Source organism: Mobula birostris, chromosome 1 (assembly GCF_030028105.1).
Source record: "Mobula birostris isolate sMobBir1 chromosome 1, sMobBir1.hap1, whole genome shotgun sequence".
In the NCBI taxonomy this organism is placed as follows: Eukaryota; Metazoa; Chordata; class Chondrichthyes; order Myliobatiformes; family Myliobatidae; genus Mobula; species Mobula birostris.
Genome location: NC_092370.1, coordinates 227382801 through 227406788, shown reverse-complemented (window position 1 = coordinate 227406788; position 23988 = coordinate 227382801). Strand labels below are relative to the sequence as shown.

Here is a 23988-nt window from a genome sequence, read left to right as displayed (position 1 = left end):
TGTATTATCCTCCTTTGCTCCAAAGAGAAAAGCCCTAGTTCGCTCAACCTCATAAGACATGCTCTCTAATGCAGGCATTGATTGTATGTTCTAGTATCAATTGTTTGGCGACAATAAAGTATAAAGTATAAAGTAAAACATTCTGGTAAATCTCCTCTGCACCCTCTCTGAGGCTTCCACATCCTTTCAATAATGAGGCGACCAGAACTGAACACAATACTCCACGTGTGGTCTAACAAGAGTTTTGTAGAGCTGCAGCAGGCCAAAAGGAAACAGACCTTTGGGGAAGAGGCAGAAAGAAAACACTAGCACAAGCTGCAACTGCATGGCCAGGTGAAATAAACCTACAGTGTACATCAAACGCTGAGAAGATCTGCCTCGCCTCTTCATAGCGGTCCAGAGCTGCCAGCTTTCTGCACATGAGGTTTGTGAATTGGTCCAGGGGTAAGCCTATAAAGGAACAGGACACAACAAGTAAGCCACACAAGCCATCCCCCTTCTAACTCCTTGCCAGCCAGTAACATTTCACTTTCCTGAAGTTCCAAAACAAGTCAAATTCAGGTTTGTTATCATGTGCGCAAGTCCATGTTTGCACAGGTGTGATGAAAAACTTACCTGCAGCAGCATCACAGATGAATTTTATCAGCAGCATTCACAAAAAAATCAAATTAAACAAAAATTATACATATATTTTTACAAGAAAACAGTCAGAACAATAAAACATCATTTCAACACCAAAGTGATCAAAGTGGTCATAGTGTTGCCAAACTGCAGTGATCAGGGTTGTGTTGGTTGGATCAACAACCGAATGGTTGAAGGGAAGCAACTGCTCCTGAACCTGGTGGTGTGGGACTTCGGGTGTCCATACCTGCCTAATGGTAGCTGTGAGAAGATGGCATCGTTTGGACGGGGGGTGTTTGATGCCGCATTCTGCCTCTTACAGATACTATCGACGGTGGGGAGGACCATGCCTATAATGTACTGGGCAGAATCTACATCTCCAAGTGTGGCTGGGGTGGGGTCATCTGGCAAGATGGCCCTGACATACATTGGTCAAACCAAGATATCTTTCTTCTGTAATGTTCAGGAGTGTGACATCAGGGCAACTCCTCTCCTCTGCTTGCATCTTCGGAAACGGTTTTATTTCTACCTTTAATATCTTTACTTTTCCCTTTCAGGGTTCTTTTGAAGACCCTGACCTGGAGTTACACACAGGCTTCGGTTCTTAGCGGGAATGGGACCCGTTCTTGGGGTTCCACAACTGGCTGCTATTTGACAGGCCAAGGGTCTGGCCTGAGAATCTCGATTGTGTTCAGAGGCCTAAGATCTTGGGGCTCTGGAGACGGGCGGATCGAGGGTCTGTGTCATGGCAGGAGACTCGTGTGTCGTTGGGGAGGCCAGAAAATCTTTCGCTGTGGACCCAAAGACCCGAGGTCTTTGCGATCTTCGGACACAGAGCTCGGAAAAAGCAATGAAATGGACTTTTAACATCGTAAACCAGCAGGTTGTTGTTATGTCTCCCATTCGCTGTGAAAATGGGGGACACCTCCCTCTTCCTTGTCAGGGAGAGAGAGGGTGTCAAATTTTGGATGAAATGCGGAGCCTTTGGTGTAACTTTGGTCTGTGTCTTTGCTATCGCTGAGCACACGTTTGGGCGTGGTGATGGTACGGATGAGTGTTTTTTTTGCTGGTTGGGGGAAGGGGGATTGTTGCTCACCACCGCTTCCGTGCGGGAGCGGGGAGCTGGTGGGGGACTTTGGGGTTCTCACGTTTAACTGTCGTTCATTCTCTGGGGCACTCCTCTGCTTTTGTGGAAGTTTGCGAAGAAAAAGCATTTCAGAATGTATATTGTATACATTTCTCTGACATTAAATTTGACCTTTGAGCCTTTGAGAGTGAACTGCAGAAACAATAGGGAATCTTAAACAAGCTCAAGGTTTGTGAGTGAAACAGGACAGAAGACACATATTTAAATCACCGTTATAAATATATCCTAAGACTCCACTCAACCCCATTCTCCTGCCTTTTCCCTGTAATCTTTGACACCCTTAATAATTAAGAACCTATCGACCTCCACTTTAAATATACCCAATGACTTGGCCTGCACAGCCATGTGTGGCAGAGAATTCCACAGATTCATCACCCTCTGGCTAAAGAAACTCCTCATCTCTGTTTCAAAGGGACATCCTTCCATTCTGCAGCTGTGCCCTCTGGTCCTAGGCTCCTCCTCTATTGGAAGCACCCTCTGCATGTCCACTCTATCTCGGCCTTTCACTATTTGATAGGTTTCAATGAGATCTCTCCTCGTTTTTCTAAAATCCAGCGAGTACAGGACCAGAGCCATCAAACACTTCTCAGACGTTAATCTTTTCATTCTTGGGATCATTCACGTGACTCTTCTCTGGAACCTCTCCAACGTCAGCACATCTTTCCTTGGATAAGGATCACAATGCTGCTCACAATACTCCAAATGTGGTCTGGCCAAAGACAACTTGCAGACACTCACGTGGTACTGCACGTCCAGTTCTCTGGTTCATTGACGAGGTTGGCAGTGGGGGAGCTGCATTGCCTCGGGTGTTACATGGTCCAGGTCCTCATGCCATGATGTCACTTGTTGCAGCCAGCCGCCTAGGAGAAGAAATGCTGGAGGCAGTGTGGGAGGGAGCAGAGTAATTCATACTGGGTTGGGAACTGGCACCTCCCATCAGTGCTGCCCTCCAGTGTTCCCTCAGTGGAAGACAAGCTGGATTGCGTTTGTCTGTGGCTGCACTGGCACGTGATGAGGAACTGCTGCATACCTGTTCTTGCAGAAACATGGCTCCAGGACAACATTTATGCTCCATCAATCTACAGGCATAACAATTAGGGACTTGGATCTATATTGTTTTTGTGACTGTATGTTTTTCTGCTATCATAACTGTATGTGCTGTGTGCTGTGAGTGACTGTTGGTTCTGTGTTTTGTACCTTGGTCTTGGAGGAACGCTGTTTTGTTTGGCTGTATTCATGTGTATGGTTAAATGACAATTAAACTTTAACTTGAACGTGGAGTGCTCACAGTACTGAAGGAGAGCTGCACTGCAGGGAGAGCTGACTTTCAGACGAGATTAAACTGTCCTCTCCTTTCAGATTCCTTCTTCTTCAGCCCTTTAACTCTTCAATCTATCACCTCCCAGCTTCTCACTTCATTGCCCCATCCACCTTCCCCTGGTTCATCCACCTGGTCTCACCTATCACCTCCCAGCTTGTACTCCTTCTCCTCTTCCTACTTTCATGTTCTGGTTTCTGCGTGCGCCCCCCCCCCCACCCCCCACTTTCCGTTCCAGTCCTGGTGAAGGGTTCAGCCCAAAATATCAACTGTTTATTCTTCTATCTAGATGCTGCCTGGCCTGCTAAGTTCCTGCAGCTTTTTGTGTTGCCCTGGGTTTCCAACATCTGCAGAATCTCTGATGTTAAAGGTTAAACCAAGCCTTATTTATTCTGACTCATAATTCTTGATTCCTTCATCCAGTTCATTCAAACTAGATGGATTTTGGCCATTTTATCCCACATAATTACAACATAGAATATTAAAACACAGTACAGGCCCTTTGGTCCACAATGTGCCGATCTTTTAACCTACTCTCAGATCAACTTAACCCTTCCCTCTTCATTGCCTTCCATTTTTCTACCATCCAAGATATCTAAGAGTCTCTTAAATGTCCTTAATGCATCTGCCTCTACCTCCACCTTGGCTTTCCACACACCCATCACTCTGTGTAAACATGCTACCTTTGCCATCTCCCTGTATTTACTGCCTAAGTAAGTGACCAATTAACCTTCGAGGTCATACGTCTTTGTAATGTGGGAGGAAACCGGAGCACTAGGAGGAAACCCACATAGTCACAGGGAGAATGTACAAACTGCTTAAAGACAGGGATGGAAATTGAACCCAGGTTGCTGGCATTATAATATATAACGCTAAGCCTTACGGTACCGATTGCCACTCATTCCTTTTATCAAAATTAACTTTATTCATAATAAAAAAGATCTTTACAAGCATAAACTTTGCAAGGCTTTTTCATTCTTACATTCAAGTTTAATTGCCATCCAACCATACACATGAATGCAACCAATGTATCTGATCCCTAATGTATCTGCCTGTACCACCACCCCTGGCAGTGCGTTCTGTGTAGCCACCAATCTCTGTAAAAAATACTAAACTCTGACATCCCTCCTAAACTTTTCTACAATCACTTTACAATTATGTCCCCTCTTCTGCCATGAGAAAAGGTCGCTGGCTGTCCACTCAATCTATGCCTCTTATCATCTTGGTACACCTCGATCAAGCCACCTCTCATCCATCTTTGCTCCAAAGAGGAAAGTCCAAAATGCTCACCTTTGCCCAATGTAATTCTTCCCTTTAAGCTGGAGTATTAAGTGGTACTGACCTGGTAATTGTTTCTCACGCACTGAAGCCAGCAGTATGTCTGTCTCCACCTGTAACAGGTAATAATAGGTTCACTGACGTCCTGCAATAATTCAAGGCAACAGCAGATGTGAGCCAGGACTGAAATAGAGCTCACAGATTTAAAGATTAGCTACATTTGTCACACGTACATCAAAACATACAGTGAAATGTGTCATTTACGTCGATGACCAATGGTCTGAGGATGTGCTGGGGGTGACCTGCAAATGTCACCACGTTTCTGGTGCCAGCATAGCATGTCCACAACTCACTAACCCTCACCCTGTACATCTTGGAATGTGGGAAGAAACCGGAGCACCTGAAGGAAATCCAAATGTCATCCAAACTCCTTAAAGACAGTAACAAGAATGGAAGCCCGGTTGCTGGCACTATAAAGTGTTATGCTATCCGCTACAGTGCCGTGCTGCCCGACCCTTCCTAATGACACCAGAAACAAACAGGAACAGAGCAGCCTGCCCCATTGGCACCTCACCTTAAACCTTCACTGCCTGCCACCATCACACAGAGGCTGCTATGTGTACCATCTACAAAATGCACTGCAGACATTCACCAGGGTTACTCCATAACAAGTTGATGGGGTTACTACGTGTATGCTATGTTGCCTTCATTAGATCAAAAGATACAGGAGCAGAATCAGGTCATTCAGCCCATCGAGTATGGACTGCCATCCCATCACAGCTTATTTCTTATCTTTCTCAATCCCATTCTCCTACAACCTTTGAAGCTTTGATTAATCAAGAACTTATCAACCTCGACTTTAAATACACCCAATGACTTGGTCTTCCCGGCCTTCTGTGGCAATGAATTCCACAGATTCACAGTTCTGTGGCTAAAGAAATTCTTCCTCATCGCAGTTCTAAATGGACATCCCTCTATTCTGAGGCTGTGCCCTCTAGTCCCAGAGGAAACCACTATAGTAAACATTCTCCCCACATCCACTCTATGTAAACCTTTCAATATTTGATATGTTTCAATGAGATCCCCCTCATTCTACTAAACTCCAATGAGTACAGACACAGGGCCACCTTGTGAATCTGAATCATTCTTGTGAACTTCCTCTGGACATTCTCCAATGCCATCACATCTTTTCTTAGATAATGAACTCAAAACTGCTCACAATACTCCACGTGCAGTCTGACCAGTGCTGTATAAAGCCTCAGCATAATATCCTTGCTCTTATATTTTAGTCCACTCGAACTGAATGCTAACATGGCATTTGCCTTCCTCACCACCAACTCAACCTGCAAGTTAACTTTTAGGAAATCCTGCATGAGGACTGCCAGGTCCCCTTGCATCTCTGAGTTCTGAATACTCACCCCAGTTAGAAAATAGTCTAGGCCTTTATTCCTTCTGCCAAAATGCATGACGATACACTTCCTACACCAAATCTGTCTAAGTCCTTCTGCAGATTCCGTGCTTCCTCAGCATTACCTGCCCTACCACTTATTTTTGTATTGTCCACAAACCTGGCCACAATTCCATTAATTCCATCATCCAAATCACAGACATATAATGCAGGACAACACGTCACTGGCAGCCAACCAGAAAAGGTCCCCTTTATTCCCATTCTTTGCCTCCTGCCAGTCAGCCAATCTTCCAACCATGCTAGTCTCTTTTCAGTCATACCATGTGCTCTTATCTTGTTAAGCAGTCTGTCAAAAGCCTTCTGAAAATCCAAGTAAACAACACCCACTGACTCTCCTTTGTCTATCCTGCATGTTATTTCCTCAAAGAATTGTAACAGAATTAATTAATTGGGGGACTGAATTCAAGAGCCACAAGGTAATGTTGCAGCTCTATAAAACCCTGCTTAAAATACACTTGGAATACAGGATCGGATTCAGTTCTGGCCAACTCATTATAGGAAAGAGGTAAATTATTTATCACTATTGTTACCTTTTCTCTTTTTGTATTTGAACAGTTTGTCATCTTTTGCATGTTGGTTGTTTGTGTGTCCTGTTGGGTGTGGTCTTTCATTGATTCTATCATGTTTCTTGTATTTACTGTGAATGTCCGCAAGAAAATGAACCTCAGGGTTGTATATGGTGACATATGTACTTTGATAATAAATTTACTTTGAGCTTTGATTTAGAGAGTTCAACCATTTAACCATTGCCACTCTGGGAAAAAGTCTCTTTCTGTCCACTCGACTGATATGCTTCTTATCGTCTTGTACACCTCTATTGAGTAACCTCTTATCTTCCTTTGCTCCAAGGAGAAAAAACCCTAACTCACTCAACCTTTCTCTTAAGACATGCTCTCTAATGCAGGCAGCATCCTGGTAAATCTGCAGTGCACCTTCTTGCCTTGTACCCACTTCTCACAACTAGTTCTCAATGGCACAGAGAAAGCAGAACAGCCCTTCTCCAGACCCACATCAGCTCCCCCCCTTAGGATGGATGTTTCTGGCCCTCCCATCTGTGTGCACACAACTACTGCAAAATACACAGGCAACTTTTATGATTCTGCTCCTTAGCAAAATATTTTACCTATATATTCACTTTAAATATCGTCGTGACTATGAGGCAGTAAACTTAAATTAGTGTGCAAACTTAAAGCACACGGTATTGGGGGTAAGGTATTGATGTGGATAGAGAATTGGTTAGCAGACAGGAAGCAAAGAGTGGGAATAAACGGGACCTTTTCAGAATGGCAGGCAGTGACTAGTGGGGTACCGCAAGGCTCAGTGCTGGGACCCCAGTTGTTTACAATATATATTAATGACTTGGATGAGGGAATTAAATGCATCATCTCCAAGTTTGCGGATGACACAAAGCTGGGCGGCAGTGTTAGCTGTGAGGAGGATGCTAAGAGGATGCAGGGTGACTTGGATAGGTTGGGTGAGTGGGCAAATTCATGGCAGATGCAATTTAATGTGGATAAATGTGAAGTTATCCACTTTGGTGGCAAAAATAGGAAAACAGATTATTATCTGAATGGTGGCCGATTAGGAAAAGGGGAGGTGCAACGAGACCTGGGTGTCATTATACGCCAGTCATTGAAAGTGGGCATGCAGGTACAGCAGGCGGTGAAAAAGGCGAATGGTATGCTGGCATTTATAGCGAGAGGATTCGAGTACAGGAGCAGGGAGGTACTACTGCAGTTGTACAAGGCCTTGGTGAGACCACACCTGGAGTATTGTGTGCAGTTTTGGTCCCTTAATCTGACGAAAGGCATCCTTGCCATAGAGGGAGTACAAAGAAGGTTCACCAGATTGATTCCTGGGATGGCAGGACTTTCATATGAAGAAAGACTGGATGAACTAGGCTTGTATTTGTTGGAATTTAGAAGATTGAGGGGGGATCTGATTGAAACATATAAAATCCTAAAGGGATTGGACAGGCTAGATGCAGGAAGATAGATTGTTCCCGATGTTGGGGAAGTCCAGAACGAGGGGTCACAGTCTGAGGATAAAGGGGAAGCCTTTTAGGACTGAGATTAGGAAAAACTTCTTCACACAGAGAGTGGTGAATCTGTGGAATTCTCTGCCACAGGAAACAGTTGAGGCCGGTTCATTGGCTATATTTAAGAGGGAGTTAGATATGGCCCTTGTGGCTACGGGGATCAGGGGGTATGGACGGAAGGCTGGTGCAGGGTTCTGAGTTGGATGATCAGCCATGATCATAATAAATGGCAGTGTATCTCGAAGGGCCGAATGGCCTACTCCTACACCTATTTTCTATGTTTCTATGTTTCTAAACAGAGTTGGTTTACCCAGTTAAGTTCGAAAGACAACTGAGCAATAAAGATAATGTGTTGTTTTTCCAGATTATGTCATTCAGGGTTAAACTGGAGACGCTGTTCTTTCTCAAGTACGGATGCTGGAGCTGTATCCAGCTGCCAGTCATAGAATGGTCATACAGCATGCAAACAGGCCAACCAAATTGCCTAGCTAAGCTAGTCCCATTTGATTGCGATTTGCCCATCTCTTTCTATACCCTTCCTTTCTACGTACCTTTCCAAATGTCTTTAAAATGTTGTAATTACTGCCGGGAGTAGGTTATTAGGAGAGCTTGGGCAGGGAAGGCCCCGGTTGTAAGATCAGGATTCAATCCCCACTGCTGTCCGTACAGAGTTCATACGCTCTCCCTCTGACCTCGTGGGGTGTCCTCCAGTTGTTCCCGTTTCCTCCCACATTCCAAAAGATGTACAGGTGAGGGTCAGTAAGTTGTGGACATGCTACATTGGCACTGGAAGCACAGCGACACTTGTAGGCTTCCCCCAACATATCTCAAACTTGTGTTGGTCACTGACACAAACAACACATTTTACTGTATGCTTCAATGTACATGTGCAAATAAAGACAATTGTTCCTTGCAACGTAGGAGATTGTGGTTTGACCTTACAGAGATGTACAAAATCATGAGGATGGACACACAGGCTTTTTCCCCAGGGAAGGGAAACTGAAAACCGGAGGGCATACAAAAGGCTTTACGTTAAGGGACAACAGGGACTTAAGGAGCAGGTTCTTCACACAGAGTCTGGTGGGCATATGGAATGAGCTACCGGATGAAGATGCTCAGGCAGGTACAGTAGCATTTAAGACATTTGGATGAGTACATGGATAGGAGGGTTTTAGAGGGATGTGGGCCAAATGCAGACAAACAGGACCAGCTGGATGGGCACCACATTCAGCACTGATGAGATGGGCCGAAGGGCCTTTTTCCCTGCTGTACTACTCTGTGACTAATCGTACCTACCCTCTGGCAACTCCTTTCATACACCCACCCACTGCCCAGAAAAAAGTTGCCCCCCAGGTCCCTATAAATCTTCTTCCTTCCTTTCAAGTCCTGGTGAAGGGTCTTGGCCCGAAGCATCCACTGTTTATTTTTTCCCATAGACGCTGCCTGATCTGCTGAATTCCTCCAGCGTTTTGCATTGGTGCAGTGAAATGTAAAGTTTTACCACCAGCTTAATATCAACTGTAAAATGCAACACTTACCTTTGAAGGTTTGTATCCAAACATCATCACCACAGCAACCTTAAGGTCCTCCCTGGTCAGAAAGCCCTTCTGTCCTGAATCGCATTCTCGGAAAACCTGCAGAAAGCAAAGTGATTTTCGCTGGGAGAAAATGGCTGCCTCCTTGTATTTCCTGCAATGTTTCAGCTAACTTTTGAAGATTCATTTAGAACAAGGATGAACCCAGTTTCTAGCGATTAGTGTAAACACTTTACAGAGGCAGCTCCAGCGTCCGTACTTGAGAAAGAACAGCGTCTCCAGTTTAACCCTGAATGACATAATCCTTCCGTGTTCCAAAAAAGTACGGTTAGAGTTAGTAAGTTGTTGGCACTGGAAGCACGGTGACTCTTGTGGTCTGTCCCCAGCACACCCTCGTACTGTGTTGGCCATTGATGCAAGATGTTGCATTTCACTGTATATTTCAATGTACATGTGACAAATAACGCTAATCCTTTTTTTTTTCTTTTTAATCTCAATTTTACAGAAGCATAGCCACTTATGCATGCATGACCTGTATGGAAAGCATGTGAAGCAAAAGATTTTTCACTGTATCTTGGTACATGACAATTTGGCACTTCAGTGCCTACTCTCCCAACCTGTCCAAGTACTTCTGTAGACTGCCTGCTACTGCAACACTACCTGCTCCTCTGACGACCTTGGTTTTGTCTGCAAACAAGGCCATCATGCTACCAGTTCCTTCAACCAGAATTCTAACGTACATGAGCCAACACTGACCCCTCCAGAACATTAAAGATAAAGATGAACTCTATTTACCAAATGTATGTCAATGGTCAACACAGCCCGAGGATGTGCTGTAGGTGTCACCATGATTCCAGTGCCTGCATAACACGTCCACAACTTATTAACCCTAAGCCATACGTCTTCAGAATGTGGGAGGAAACCAGAGCACTCAGAGGAAACCCACGCAGCCAGAGGGAGAATGGACAAGCTCTTTACAGAGTTGAACCCTGATTGGCGATCACCATTGTGCTCTAACGTGCTGCCCACCCACATCAGAAACATCAGTAGACACTGGCAGCCATCCTGAAAAGGACCCCTTTATCCTCACTCTGACCCACCAGAGTTCAGAACAGGGGTTCCCAACCTGGCGTCCATGGAACCTTGCTTAATAATTGTTGATGGCATAAAAAAGGTTGGGAACCTGTGGTTTAGAAGAATGAGGATGGATTTCATTGGAAACCTATCAGATATTAAAAAGCCTAGAAAGAGTGGATGTTGAGAGGATGTTTCCAATAGTGGGGGACTCTAGGATTGCAGAGCACAGCCTCAGAATACAAGGATTTCCCTTAAGAACAGAGATGAAAAGGAATTTCCTTGGCCAGAGAGTGGTAAATCTGTGGAATTCATTGTTACAGACGGCAATTGAGGTCTAGTCGTTGGGTATATTCAAAGTGGAGGTTGATAGTTTCTTGATTAGTAAGAGTGTCGATGTTTATGGTGAGAAGGCAGGAGAACGGAATTGGGAGAGTTAATAAATCAGGCATGATTGAATGGTGGAGCAGAGTTGATAGGTCAAATGGCCTAATTCTGTTTTATGGTGTTACTGTGTACAACTTTGTATTGGTGAGATAGGAGAGATGTGGTTAAACTGGTGAGAGTACAAGAAAGCTTTAAGGATGAGGGAACTCATGGCATTATGGCAAGAGCTGGCTGGTTATAGGTAGATCTGGGTGACCAACACAGTACACCTCAGGGCTCTGAGCTTAGTCCCCATGCTCTGCTCTTTCGATAACCACAACTGTGTGGTTAAGCATTCCCAACACCATCTACAGAATTCACCAAGGGCGCCACTGTTATTGTCACAGTCTCAGATGGTGACGAGGCAGTATGCTGGAATAAGATAGATCAACTGGTTCAGTAGTATCGTGACAACAACCTTCCACTCAGTGCCAACAAGACCAAGGAATTGATTGTAGGCTTTAGGAAGGGCCAGTAGTGGAAACAGTATCAGATTCTCCAGATGATCCATCTTGGGCCCAGCACTGAGATGCAACTATGAAGCGTCTCCATTTTTTTAAAAGTAGGAGATTCAGCATGTTATTGAAGAGACTGAACCTCCTCCTACATTGGAAAGCAATCCAATTGATTACATCGTGAGCTGATATGGAAACTCCACTGCAGAGGAATGCCAAGACGACCGAGTGATGTGCACACAGCCAGTTCCATCACTGTGCAGCTCTCTCCACCACTGAGGGCATCCGTGAAGAAGCAATGTCTCAGGAAGATGACATCTATGATCAGAGGCCCCCAGCATCCAAACCACACCCACTTCTTGTTACTGCTATCATGCAGAATTAGGTTTATTATCACAAATATACGCCGTGAAATTTGTTGTTTGGTAGCAGCAGTACTGTGCAATACAAAAAATACTGTAAGTTACAAAGAGAAATATATTAAAAACGTAAATAAGTAGTGCAAGAGGAGAGCAAACAGTGAGGTCGAGTTCACGGTCTATTCAGAAATCTGATGGCGGAGGGGAAGATGGCTGTCCCTAAAATGTTTAGTGTATGTCTTCAGGCTCTTGTATCTCCTCCCTAGTGGTACCAATGAGAGGAGGGTATGTCCTGGGTGATGGGGGTCCTAAACGATGGATGCCACCTTCTTGAGGCATCCCCTGTTGAAGATGCCCTTGATGGTGGGCAGGTGAGAGCCCATGCTGGAGGTGGGTGAGTTTACAACCTGCTGCAGCTTTTATCGACCCCGTGCTGTGGCATCTCCTTACTGGGCGGTGATGCGACCAGTCAGAATGCTCTCCACAGTACATCTGTAGGAACTTGGTAACATACCACATCTCCACAAACTCCTCACTAACACAAGAAAACCCAATGAAGTATAGCTGCTGGCGTGCCTTCTTTGTAACTGCATCAACACGTTGCGTCCAGGCCGGATCCTGAACACCCACAAGTTCAACAGCAGTTTCTTCACCACTGCCATCAAGTGGAAACGATCCACAAAGAACAGTGTAGTATAGCACAGAATGGTTCCTTTGGCCCATGATGCAGTGCCGAACTAGTTAAGCTAATCTCGTCTGCCATATCCCTCCATTCCCTGAACATTCATGTGCCCTTCCTAGAGCCTCTTAAATACCTATCATCTGCAAATACCATCCCTGGCAGTGTATTCCAGGCACCCACCAGTGTTTAAAAACTTACCCCACATCTGTGAAGTTGCCTCCCCTCACCTTGAACGCATTCCTTCTAATTTTGGACATTGTAATCCTGGGGAAATGAAATCAGCTGTCTACTTTGTCCATGCCTGTTGTAACTTTACATAGTCTCCCCTTAGCCTTTGCCACATGCGAGAAACCAACCTAAATTTATCCAACCAAGAAAGAATACCAGCACTGCTCCAGACTATTTCTTGCATTAGTGTTGATCTTATTTTGTGGCTTATTTTTGAGCACATGTAAATTACGTATAATTTATGTTAATTTATGTTTGCAATTTACTGCGCTGCTGCTGAGAAACTCTGTCGCCGTATTCAGAATCAGAACCAGATTTATTATCACTGAAACAGGTTGTGAAATTTGGTGTTTTGCGGTAGCAGTACAGTGCAATATATCACATCGGGGGGCTAGAACCCATAATACAACTGGCAGAGTTTGCAACCTTCTGCAGCAGCCCGTCCATTCCCGATGCGATGAAACCAGTTCGAATGCTCTCCACGGTCCATCTGTAGACATTTGCTAGAGTCTTTAGTGACATACCAAATCTCCCCAAACTCTTGGTGCCAGCGAACGATTCCTTGGGCAACATCTTCCAGGGAGAAAATCGTTTAAATTATTTCAGTTTTTCAACGCCTTCTCCTTGTTTTTTTTTTGGTGTGTGTGTTATGGAAACTGTTGGTGCCTGCGATGTACAGCTTGGATCTCGATTGAAGGATCCAGTGTCGGGAAAGCTGCCTCGTGGAGATCAGAGGCGAGAACCCAAGAAGGACCCGTGGAAAAACATATGCTGACCCGTGGAAAAAAAAAACAAAGATTGGGCCATGAACAACTCCAGCTGGAAGCGGCGAGGAAGATTGAAGTATTGAGGTGAAGGTGTTCGGACCCGGTCAGCAAGTGCTCTTGACAGAGGCTGTGTCCTAGGTCCGCCGCCAGGTCAACGACGCTTGGACACTATCAGCAATCGCTCCCAACAGAGGCCAGAGGGTCAGCAATCACTCCCAGAGGGCCAGAAGGTCAGCAATCACTCCCAGAGGGTCAGCAGTCACTCCCAGAGGGTCAGCAATCACTCCCAGAGGGCCAGAGGGTCAGCAATCACTCCCAGTGGGTCAGCAATTACTCACAGAGGGCCAGAGGGTCAGTGGGTCAGCAGTTGCTCCCAGAGGGCCAGAGGGTCAGCAATCGCTCCCAAAGGGCCAGTGGGTCAACAGTCGCTCCCAATGAAGGCCGTCGTTCGGACCAGGCGTGAGTTCTGGGCGACAGAAGGACTGTTCAATGTTATGAGATTTATGTGACTGGACTGTACTTTATATCAGTCTCCTTCAGTTTTACTTGGTATTTTCTTTCTTGTGGCCTAATGGCGGGTGGGTGATTGTTATAGTTGCTGTTCTTTTTCTGCGGGGAGAGGTCAGGGATTGTTATTGATTTTTTTCTGCAGGGAGAAGGTGGGGGGGTTCTGGGGTCTGAGAGTTTTGTTTCTTTTACTTTCTCATGCATACTTCTTGGCTATCTGGAGAAGACGAATATCAGAGTTGTATCGTATATGCGTACTTTGACAATAAGATGAATCTTGCACTTTGAAATATAGTCAATGGCGTACCTTATTTGCAGTTGCATCAATATATTGGGCCCAGAATAGATCTTCAGAGAAGTTGACACACAGGTTCCCTTATCTATGAATTCACAAGATCACAAGACAAAGGAGCAGAAGTAGGCCATTCGGCCCATCGAGTCTGCTCCGCAGCTCCCCCATGAGCTAAACTATTCACTCATCTAGTTCCAATTTCCGGTTTTTTCCCCATATCCCTTGATACCCTGACTGATTAGATACCTGTCAATCTCCTCCTTAAATACCCTCAATGATCGGGCCTCCACAGCTATATGTGGCAATGAATTCCACAAATCCATGACCCTCTGGCTAAAAAAATTTCTCCTCATCTCTGTTTTAACTGGGTACCCTCTAATTCTAAGACTATGGCCTCTTGTCCTGGACTCACTCACCAAGGGAAACAACCTTTCCACATCTACTCTGTCCAACCTTTTCAACATTCGAAACATTTCTATGAGATCGCCTCTCATTCTTCTGTACCCTAATGAATACAATCCAAGAGCCGACAGACGCTCCTCATGTGTTAGCCCCTGCATTCCAGGAATCATCCTCGTAAATCTTCTCTGAGCTCTCTCCAACATCAGTACATCCTTTCCAAGATAGGGGGCCCAAAACTGCACACAGTATTCCAAATGAGGTCTCACTAATGCCCCATAGAGCCTCATCAACACCTCCTTACTCTTATACACTATTCCTCTTGAAATGAATGCCAACATAGCATTCACTTTCTTTACTGCCAATCCAACTTGGTGGTTAACCTTTAGGATATCCTGCATGAGGACCCCCAAGTCCCTTTGCACTTCCGATTTTTGAATTTTCTCCCCATCTAAATAATAATCTGCCGGATTATTTCTTCTTCCGAAATGTGCAACCGTACATTTGTCAACGTTGTATCTCATCTGCCATTTCTTTGCCCACTCTCTTAAACTAAGTCTCTCTGCAACCTTTCCGTTTCTTCAACATTTCCTGCTCCTCCACCCATCTTGGTGTCATCCGCAAATTTAGCCACAAAACCATTTAATCCATAATCCAAATCATCGATATACATCATAAAAAGAAGCGGCCCCAACACTGACCCCTGCGGAACACCACTAGTAACCGGCAACCAATCAGAATAGGATCCCTTCATTCCCACCCTTTGCTTTCTGCCTATCAGCCAATGCTCCACCCATTCCAATATCTTTCCTGTAATTCCATGGGCTCTTATCTTATTAAGCAGCCTCTTATGCGGCACCTTATCGAAGGCCTTTTGAAAATCCAAATACACAACATCCACAGCCTCTCCCTTGTCAATCTTATTCGAGATTACCTCAAAAAATTCCAATAGGTTGGTGAGATAGGATCTTCCCTTCATGAAACCATGCTGGGTTCGGCCTATCTTGTCATGCACCTGGAGGTATTTCATAACCTCGCCCTTGAGGATTGACTCCAATATCTTTCCAACTACCGAAGTCAGACTAATAGTTCTGTAATTTTCTTTTTGCTGCCTCCTTCCTTTCTTAAATAGCGGAACTACATTTGCGACCTTCCAGTCCTCTGGAACCATGCCAGAGTCTATTGATTCCTGGAGGATCATTTCCAATGCTTCCACAATCTCCAAAGCCACCTCCTTCAGAACCCTTGGGTGCACCTCATCCGGACCGGGAGACTTATCTATTCTTAGTCCGCTTAGCTTCCCAAGCACTTTCTCTCTAGTAATCTTGACTGTATCTAATTCTATTCCCTGATACCTCTGGCTATCAGGTATATTGCTCATGTCTTCCACTGTGAAGACTGATGCAAAATACTCATTCAGTTCCTCCGCCATCTCTTTGTTATCCATTATAATTACTCCAGCATCATTTTCAATCGTCCCATATCTACCCTTGTCACTCTTTTACTCTTCATATATTTAAAAAAACTCTTAGTATCCTTTTTTATGTTGATCACCAACTTCCTTTCATAATTCATCTTTTCTTTCCTAATGACTTTCTTAGTTTCCTCTGTATGTTTTTTAAAAGTCTTCCAGTCCTCATTTTTCCCACTAATTTTTGCTTCCTTGTACGTCGTCTCTTTTGCTTTTATTTTTGCCTTAACCTCTCTCGTTAGCCACATTTGTGCCATTTTTCCATTCATGGTTTTCTTTTTTCTTGGAATATATTTTTCCTGCATTTTCCTTATTTCTTGTAGGTATTTCATCCAATTCTGCTCTGCCGTCCCTCCATTTAGCTTACTTTTCCAATCGACTTGGGCCAGTTCCTCTCTCATACCACTGTAATTTCCCCTGTTCCACTGAAATATCGATATACCTGATACCAGCTTCTCCTTTTCAAATTTGAAACTGAACTCAATCATATTATGATCACTACTTCCAAGGGGTTCCTTTACCCCCAGCTCCCTAATCGCCTCAGGTTCGTTACACAGCACCCAATCCAAAACAGCCGGTCCCCTGGTGGGCTTCTGGACAAGCTGCTTCAAAAAGCCATCCTGTAGGCATTCTCCAAACTCCCTCTCCTGAGATCCAGTACCTTCCTGACTTTCCCAATCCACTTTCATATAAAAATCCCCCATAATTATCTCAACATTTTCCTTCTGACACGCTTTTTCTATTTCAAGCTGCAATTTGTAGTCCACATCCCGGTTGCTGTTTGGAGGCCTGTTATTATTGTCTTTTTACCCTTGCCATTTCTTAATTCTACCCATAAGGATTCTACCTCTTCTGATCCTATGTCCCTTCTTTCTAGTGATTTGATACAGTTGCTTACCATCAGGGTCACGCCACCCCCTTTACCTACCTTCCGATCTTTCCTATACACTGTGTATCCTTGGTCATTCAGCTCCCAATCACATCCATCATTTAGCCATGACTCGGTGATGGCCACAATGTCATATCTTTTAACCTGCAGTTGTGCAGCAAGGTCATCCACTTTATTTCTAATGCTGCGTGCATTTAAGTACAGCACGTTTAGATCAGTATCTGTTGTCGATTTTGCTATATTTCTATTTTGCAGCAAATTATCCTGTATATTCTCCGGCCTGTCCTTCTTGCCATCTTTGCTGCACAGTATTTTTGACTTATTTCTATTTTCCTCTTCCTCGACCCTAACACCTTGGTTTCCTTCCCCTTGCCAACTTAGTTTAAACCCTCCCTAACAGCTATATTAAACAATCCCGCCAGGATATTAGTACCTTTTGAGTTCAGGTGTAATCCATCTTTTTTGTATAAGTCATACCTTCCCCAAAATAGATCCCAATGATTCAAGACTTCGAAGCCCTGCCCCTGCACCAGTTACTTCGCCAGACATTCATCTGCTTAATTCTGCTATTCTTACCTTCATTAGCGCGTGGCTCAGGCAGTAATCCTGATATTATTACTCTGGAGATCTGACTTTTCCATTTTCTTCCTAGCTCCCAGTAATCTTTCTTCAGGACCTCCTCTCTTTTTCTGTCTATGTCGTTGACAGAATTGCGTAAGAGAAAGGTACAGGAGTCTCAGGACCCCAAACCATCAGGCTTTTGAACTAGAGGGGATAACTTCATTCACCCCAACACTGAATTGGACTCTTTTTCAAGGTTTCATCTCATGTTCTCGATATTTATTGCTCATTTATTATTTTTTTCTATCTTTTGTTTTGTATTTGCGCATTGTTGTATTTTTCACCTCGGTTGTTGATGTGATCTTTCACTGACTCTATCATGTTTCTTGTATTGACCGTGATTGTCCACAAGAAAATGAATCTCAGGGTTGTGAATGGTGACATAGGTGTACTTTAGTAATAAATCTACTTCGAACTTTAATTAAGACAACATTAAACTTGAACCTACCGCTGCGCAGCGGCTCTTCTCCGAGTCAGTAACTCGTCTCTCTTCCTGGAACCTGACGCCAGGATATCGATACATGGTGAATTGTATCAAATCGGTTCTACACTAATTCTCTCATCGACCCTCTGGACCACTACATTCAACGAGTGGCCCCCTCACTCCCACTCACGACACCGTTGTTCGCTCCCTTTTCCTTCTCTCATCTGTTTAGGAGTTTCTGCTTTTGTAACTTCCGCGCAACCACAAACTAATTCCCCATTCGGCGAACTTCAGCCTTCCACTGCCTTTCAACAAGCACGGCGGTTGGCTCAGAGTCTTAAAGGGGTTATGTCGCGTGAGTTTAAGCGGAATTTGCCACTGGAAAATAAAACACTTTGCAAACTCTCTGGCTCGGTGATCTGCTGGAAGGACTGCGAACTGGTAATCGCAGCAAAATTTGTCCATCTGCATTTTATAAACACACGGGATTCTGCAGATGCTGGAAACCCAGAGTGAGACGACAGAGTCCTTCGGCAGTACTCGGCCCGAAACGTTGACTGGACGTTTATTTTCCACACATGTTGCCTGGCCTGCTGAGTTCCTCCAGCATTTTGTGTGTGTCTCTTGGATTTCCAGCATCTGCAGATTTTCTCTTGTTTGTGAGGAACTCAGCAGGTCAGGCAGCAACTATGGAGAGGAATAGCCAGTCAACGTATCGGAGTGAGACCCTCCCTCAGGAAATTCTTTTCCATAGATGCTGCCTGACCTGTTGTGTTCTTGCAGCATTGTGTCGTTGCTCTGGACTTCCAGCATCTGCAGAACCTCCCGTGTTTATATTAGGGGATGATTGAGCGCCAATGTGGAGAATGGGGTGTGAAGACGAACGATCAAAAATAAAATCTAAAAACCTGCAGATGTTGCAAGATCTGAAATTGAGAACAGAAAATGCTGTAATTACTCAATGGGTCGGCAGAGTCTGTGCAGAAAGAAATAGTCAACGTTTCGGATTAATTATTAAGGTTTCCAATCTGATGGAAAGTAATTGATCCAAAACTTTAGCTCCTTTTTCTCCTTCCACCACGCGACACTGATCTGTTGGGTATTTTCTGTTTTGGTTACCAGGATATAACGGAAAAATATATGAACTTTTCAAGTTAAAAAAATAGCATTAAGACTTAGTGCATCTCAGAAGAAGTGTATTACATATTTACTGAGTTACTTTCGTCGTAGTCACTCTTAAAACACGCTGATCACAAGAGCCAGGTTTTGCACAGCAAGATCACACAAACAGCATTTTGCAATTGAACATATGATTAATTTTAGTCGTATCAATAGTGGAATTGTTCAAAGTAAATTTATTATCAAAGTATTTATATGTCATCATACAACTAGCTGGGATTAATTTTCTTGCAAGCATTCACAGTAGAACAAAGAAATGCATTAGAATCAATGAAAGACTATACACAAATATTATCACTACGTATAATAGGCCTGATGTGATTTTGACAAATATTGGTTTGACCAGCTACAACCAAACTGCTCATTGGCACCTTTTACACTCACGAAGTGAGTGAGGCTGATAGAAATACAGCGCTTTGTCGAAGGAGGGTGGATTAAGTTGCCGTTATCGAGCGAGTTCTGTTGTCAGTGGCTTTTGAAGGCGGAAGGCGAGCTGAAGGTTAACGGGTAAGAAGCGGCCGGCGGTAGGACCCAGGGAGCGCTTCCGACCGCGTTCTGAGGCCGGCTTTTTCGGAGAGCGGGGGCTTAATTGCAGCTGCGACGCAGCGTGCCCGCTCTAATCAACGCACTTCACCCTCCGAGCGGGCTGCATCGTTCCATGGTAGCGAACACGGCTGCGTCCAGAGTTTGGGGCCGGTAGAAGCTGCCGAGTTTTGTCCGGACGGTATCTGGGTAGACAGCCCGGGAGCCACTCCGAACTACGGTGTGCCCCAGTCTGTATTGTTTCCTGTAGGAGTCCGGGACCAAGCGCAGAGTAATCTACCCAGCCTGGTCTTCTTCTGCTGGGCCCCGTAAGACTTTGCATATCTTTGTTGGAAAGCAACCGCCGTCCCCACGTGACCCGCTTGGTGAAGTACACTACTGTATATAATTACAGATTACCGTGCGGCAGGCATGGCCGCGATGGGATGAATGGACTGTTCAGCCAGAAGTAAATAGCTTGCATATCCTTTGGAGTGAGGAGGGGTGTTCCTCTAGCACCGCGGAGGTTGCTGATTTCCTTTCTGTAACGTGCTGACCAGACCTGTGCACGGTGTGCTGATTACTGCTGGTGATCTCCCGAAGGAAGTGGACACACTGGTAAGACAGGTGTCTTTTGGCATTAAGTTTAGTAAAATTGGTTTGTTATCATCCCGTGTGTCGAAATACAGATCAATTCATTACCGGAGAGCACTCGGGAAGTACAAGGGAAAACGATACGAATGCAGAATGAAGTGTACATTTAGCAGGAAAGTGTAGTCCGGGCAAGCAATATGGTGAAAGGTCACAGTGAGGTAGGTTATGGTACAGGAGGTCTGTCTCTTTCATGAAATACAGGTGTAGTTAAAAAAAAACTTACTTGCCGCAGCATCACCAGCACGTAATGTTCATAAAACACAAGTTATACACAGTTTCCACAGGGAAGCGCACAATTACTGTAGGAGAAAAAACAAAAAGTCTATTTTAGTGCAAAGTGATCGGGGATGGACTGGTATTTTGGATGGACTTTCGATCGTGGTCCCTGGGGGCTTTGCTCTCGCGTGTCGGGGGGGGGGGGTACTGAGGCGAGGAAAATGAGGGGGTGTGATGCTTTTGCTACTGCTTGTGCATGGGAGGGTGGGGCTTTGGGGTTCTAATGTTCTCCCGTCATGCATTCTTTGGGGGGTTTTTCCCCTTCTGTTTCGAGGATGTCTGCGGATAGTAAGAATTTCAGGTTGTATATGGTGTATATCCTCAGATATTAAATTGAGCTAATGAATCATCGAGTGGTCATGGCATTGCTAAATTGTAGTGGTTAAGGTTGTGCCGGTTGGTTCAAGAACAGAATGATTGAAGAGAAGTATTTGTTTCTGAACCAGGTGGTCGGTTCTGTACCTCCTGTCCGATGTAACTATGAGAAGATGGCACGGCCTGGATGGTGGGGGACCTACAATGATGGATGTCACCACCTTGAGGCCGAATGTCCTGTACGTACTGCTGATTGGGATGTGCCTGTGATGCATTGGGCCAAGTCCACTACCCTCCGCAGCTGCCGTACAACCGGTCAGGATACTTTCAGCATTGCATCTGTAGAAGTTTATCAGAATGTTTGGTAACAAGCTGAAAGGATGAGTATTTAAGGGCTGACATGGGCATGATGGGCCAAAGAGCCTGCTCCTGTGCTGGGTTGGAATTGGTTTATTATTGTCACGTGTTGCCAACTGCATGTAGGCGCAATTACAGCGAAAGTACAGCCATCGCCTCTACTTCCTTACAAGTTTGCGAAGATACAGAATGATATCTGAAATTATGACGGACTTCTGAAGATGTGTGGTGGAGAGTTTATTGATTGCCCTGGTATGGAAACATCAATGCCTTGAATGCCCATCAATGCCCCTGAACAGGAAAGATTACACAAAGTAGTGGATATGGTCCAGTCAGTCATGGGTGAAGCCTTCCCCCCCCATCATTGAGCACATCTACGCGGAGTCACAGGAGAGCAGCGTCGATCATCGACGGCCCCCGCTCTCTTCTCACTGATGCTATCAAGAAGGAGGTACAGGAGCCTCAGGACCCTCACCGCCAGGCACAGGAACAGTTATTAACCCTCAGTCATCAGTCAGGCTGTTGAGGCAGTGAGGATGACTTCACATTCCCCCATCTTGGAACTGTTCCCATAACCTATGAACTCACTTTCAAGGACCCCTCATTTCATGTACTCGATATTTATTGCTTGTTTGTTTGTTCTTCTCTTTCATATTTGTGTGGTTTGTTGTCCTTTGCACATTGGTTGTTGTCGGTTCTGTTGGGTGTGGTTTTTCATTGATTTGGTTGTGTTTCTTGGATTTGCTGTGTATGCCCGCAAGTAAATGACTCTCAGGGTTGAGTATGGTGACAAATATGTACTGTACTTCAATAATAAATGTACTTTGAGCGAAGAAACAGTGGAAAGCTTGTTTTGCATACTGTTTATCAGATCAGATTGTGACCCAGTGCATTGATGTAGAACAGGGTAAAACAGTAACAGTGCAGAATAAGGTATAGAACAGTGCAGGTGAACGATAAAATGCAGGATCATAAAAAGGTTGATGGTTGATCTATAGTCCATCTTACTCCACAAAGGGTGTATTCAAGTGTCAGATAACAGCAGGGTAGAAGCCGTCCTTGAGCTTGCCAGGATGTGCTTTCAGGCTTTTGTATCTCCTGCCCGATGGGAGGGGGAGAAGAGAGAATATCCGGGGTGCGAGGGGTCTTAGATTATGCTGGCTGCTGTACTGAGGGAGCCAGAAGAATAAACAGTCCATAGAAGGGAATCTGATTTCCGTGATGTGCTGAGCTCTGTCACAACTTTCTGCAGTTTCTTGTCACACACACACAGCAGTTTCTGTACTAAGCCATTATGCATCAAGACAGAATGCTTTCTATGGAGCATCGATTTAAAAATCGGTAAGATTTGACAGGAACATGCCAAATTTCTGTAACCTCCAAACGAAGCAGAGGCTTTGATGAGCTTTCTTGGCTGTGACATCTATGTGGTTGGGCCAGGGCAGGCTGTTGGTGGTGTTGACTCCCAGGAGCTCAAAGCTCTCACCCCTCTCAAGCTCAACACTGTTTATAAGACCATAAGAGATATAGGTTCTTAGTAATTGTCACACTGCTATTTGAGGGAGATTGTAGGGCTCATATTATCTGTTATATTTCCCATAGTATGACAGTGACTGCGTTGCATAAGTTTTTTAAAATGTCTTAATGTAATATAAGTAGAGGTATTGCTCTAATTATATTTGAAGAGATGACACCGGTGCCAAGCTGTATGGGTCCTAATGCCCTTCCCTTGGACAACATCGCTGTCATGGAGAGGGGAGACTTGCAGCATGGGCAACTGCTGGTCTGCCATACAACCTTACCCGGGTCCGCGCCCTGGAGGGTGAAGACTTTCCAGGCGCAGATCCATGGTCTCGCAAGACTAATGGATGCTTTTATTTAGTTGAAGAGAAAGCAGAGAAGAACCAGTCATGTTAATCTCTCCATGTCAAAATGGTGATTTTTCTACATCAAAGGATATTGAAACTACAAAAGGTCATGGGACAATCCGGTTATCGCACAGTTTTATTTAATGATACTACCTTGGATTGGAAGTAGGAGACAGTAGATTCTGGTGGAGGGCTGATTTTCAGATTGGAGGCCTCTGGCCAGTGATGTGCCACGGGGGTCGGTGCAAGGTCCATTGTGTTTCATCATCTTATATCAACATATTGGCTGAGAACATAGGTGGCATGGTTAGTAGATGTGTGGATTATGCTCTAAATGGTGGAATAGTTGTCAGTGGTTATCTGACACTACTCTGGGGCCTTGATCAACTAGACCAGTGGGCTGAGTTTAATTCAAATAAATCTGAAAGAAGATCGAACTTAGAGTACAAGGTTAATGGCAGGAATCCTAGCAGTGTGAGGAACAGAGGGACCTCAGGGTTGACATCCATAGATGCCCCAATGTTGCAGTTTTAAGAAAACGTATGGTGCATTGGCTTTCATTAGTTGGGGGATTGAGTCCAAGAGCTGCGAGGTAACATTGCAGCTCTATAAAACTCTGGTTAGACCACACTTGGAGTGTTGCGTTCAGTCCTGGTCACCTCATTGTAGGTAGGATGTGAGGGAGGGTGCAGCAGAGACTGACAAGAATGCTGCCCAGATTACAGAATGTACCTTGTGAGCCCGGGCTTTTCTCTTGGGAGTGAGGGAGGGTGAGAGGTGATTTGATAGAGGTGTATGAGGCGATGAAAGGTATCGGT

The 23988-nt window shown here is 44.7% G+C and overlaps 2 protein-coding genes across 9 annotated transcripts in view; one reads left to right on the top strand and one right to left on the bottom strand.

Moving 5' to 3' along the window:
* The window catches only part of efcab11 (EF-hand calcium binding domain 11), a 135606-nt gene extending 117357 nt beyond the window's left edge, over positions 1-18249 (bottom strand). For all 3 annotated transcript variants that reach the window (XM_072273069.1, XM_072273076.1, XM_072273083.1), the window contains exons 1-4: positions 18024-18249; positions 9409-9504; positions 4429-4477; positions 349-450 (exon numbers count right to left, since the gene is read on the bottom strand). In XM_072273069.1, the coding sequence (XP_072129170.1) occupies positions 349-450; positions 4429-4477; positions 9409-9504; positions 18024-18098 (322 nt within the window). In that variant the 5' untranslated portion in view covers positions 18099-18249. The remainder of the gene's footprint in view (positions 1-348; positions 451-4428; positions 4478-9408; positions 9505-18023) is intronic.
* A 123-nt stretch (positions 18250-18372) lies between these two features.
* tdp1 (tyrosyl-DNA phosphodiesterase 1) overlaps positions 18373-23988 on the top strand; it is a 98865-nt gene continuing 93249 nt past the window's right edge. The window contains exons 1-3 of one of the 6 annotated variants that reach the window (XM_072272970.1): positions 18761-19037; positions 20116-20318; positions 21077-21184. In XM_072272970.1, the coding sequence (XP_072129071.1) occupies positions 21111-21184 (74 nt within the window). In that variant the 5' untranslated portion in view covers positions 18761-19037; positions 20116-20318; positions 21077-21110. Of the gene's footprint in view, positions 18441-18760; positions 19038-19650; positions 20319-21076; positions 21185-21235; positions 21261-23988 lie in introns of those variants that run through there. The other 5 variants (XM_072272964.1, XM_072272980.1, XM_072272986.1 and 2 more) reach the window with 5 other exon arrangements.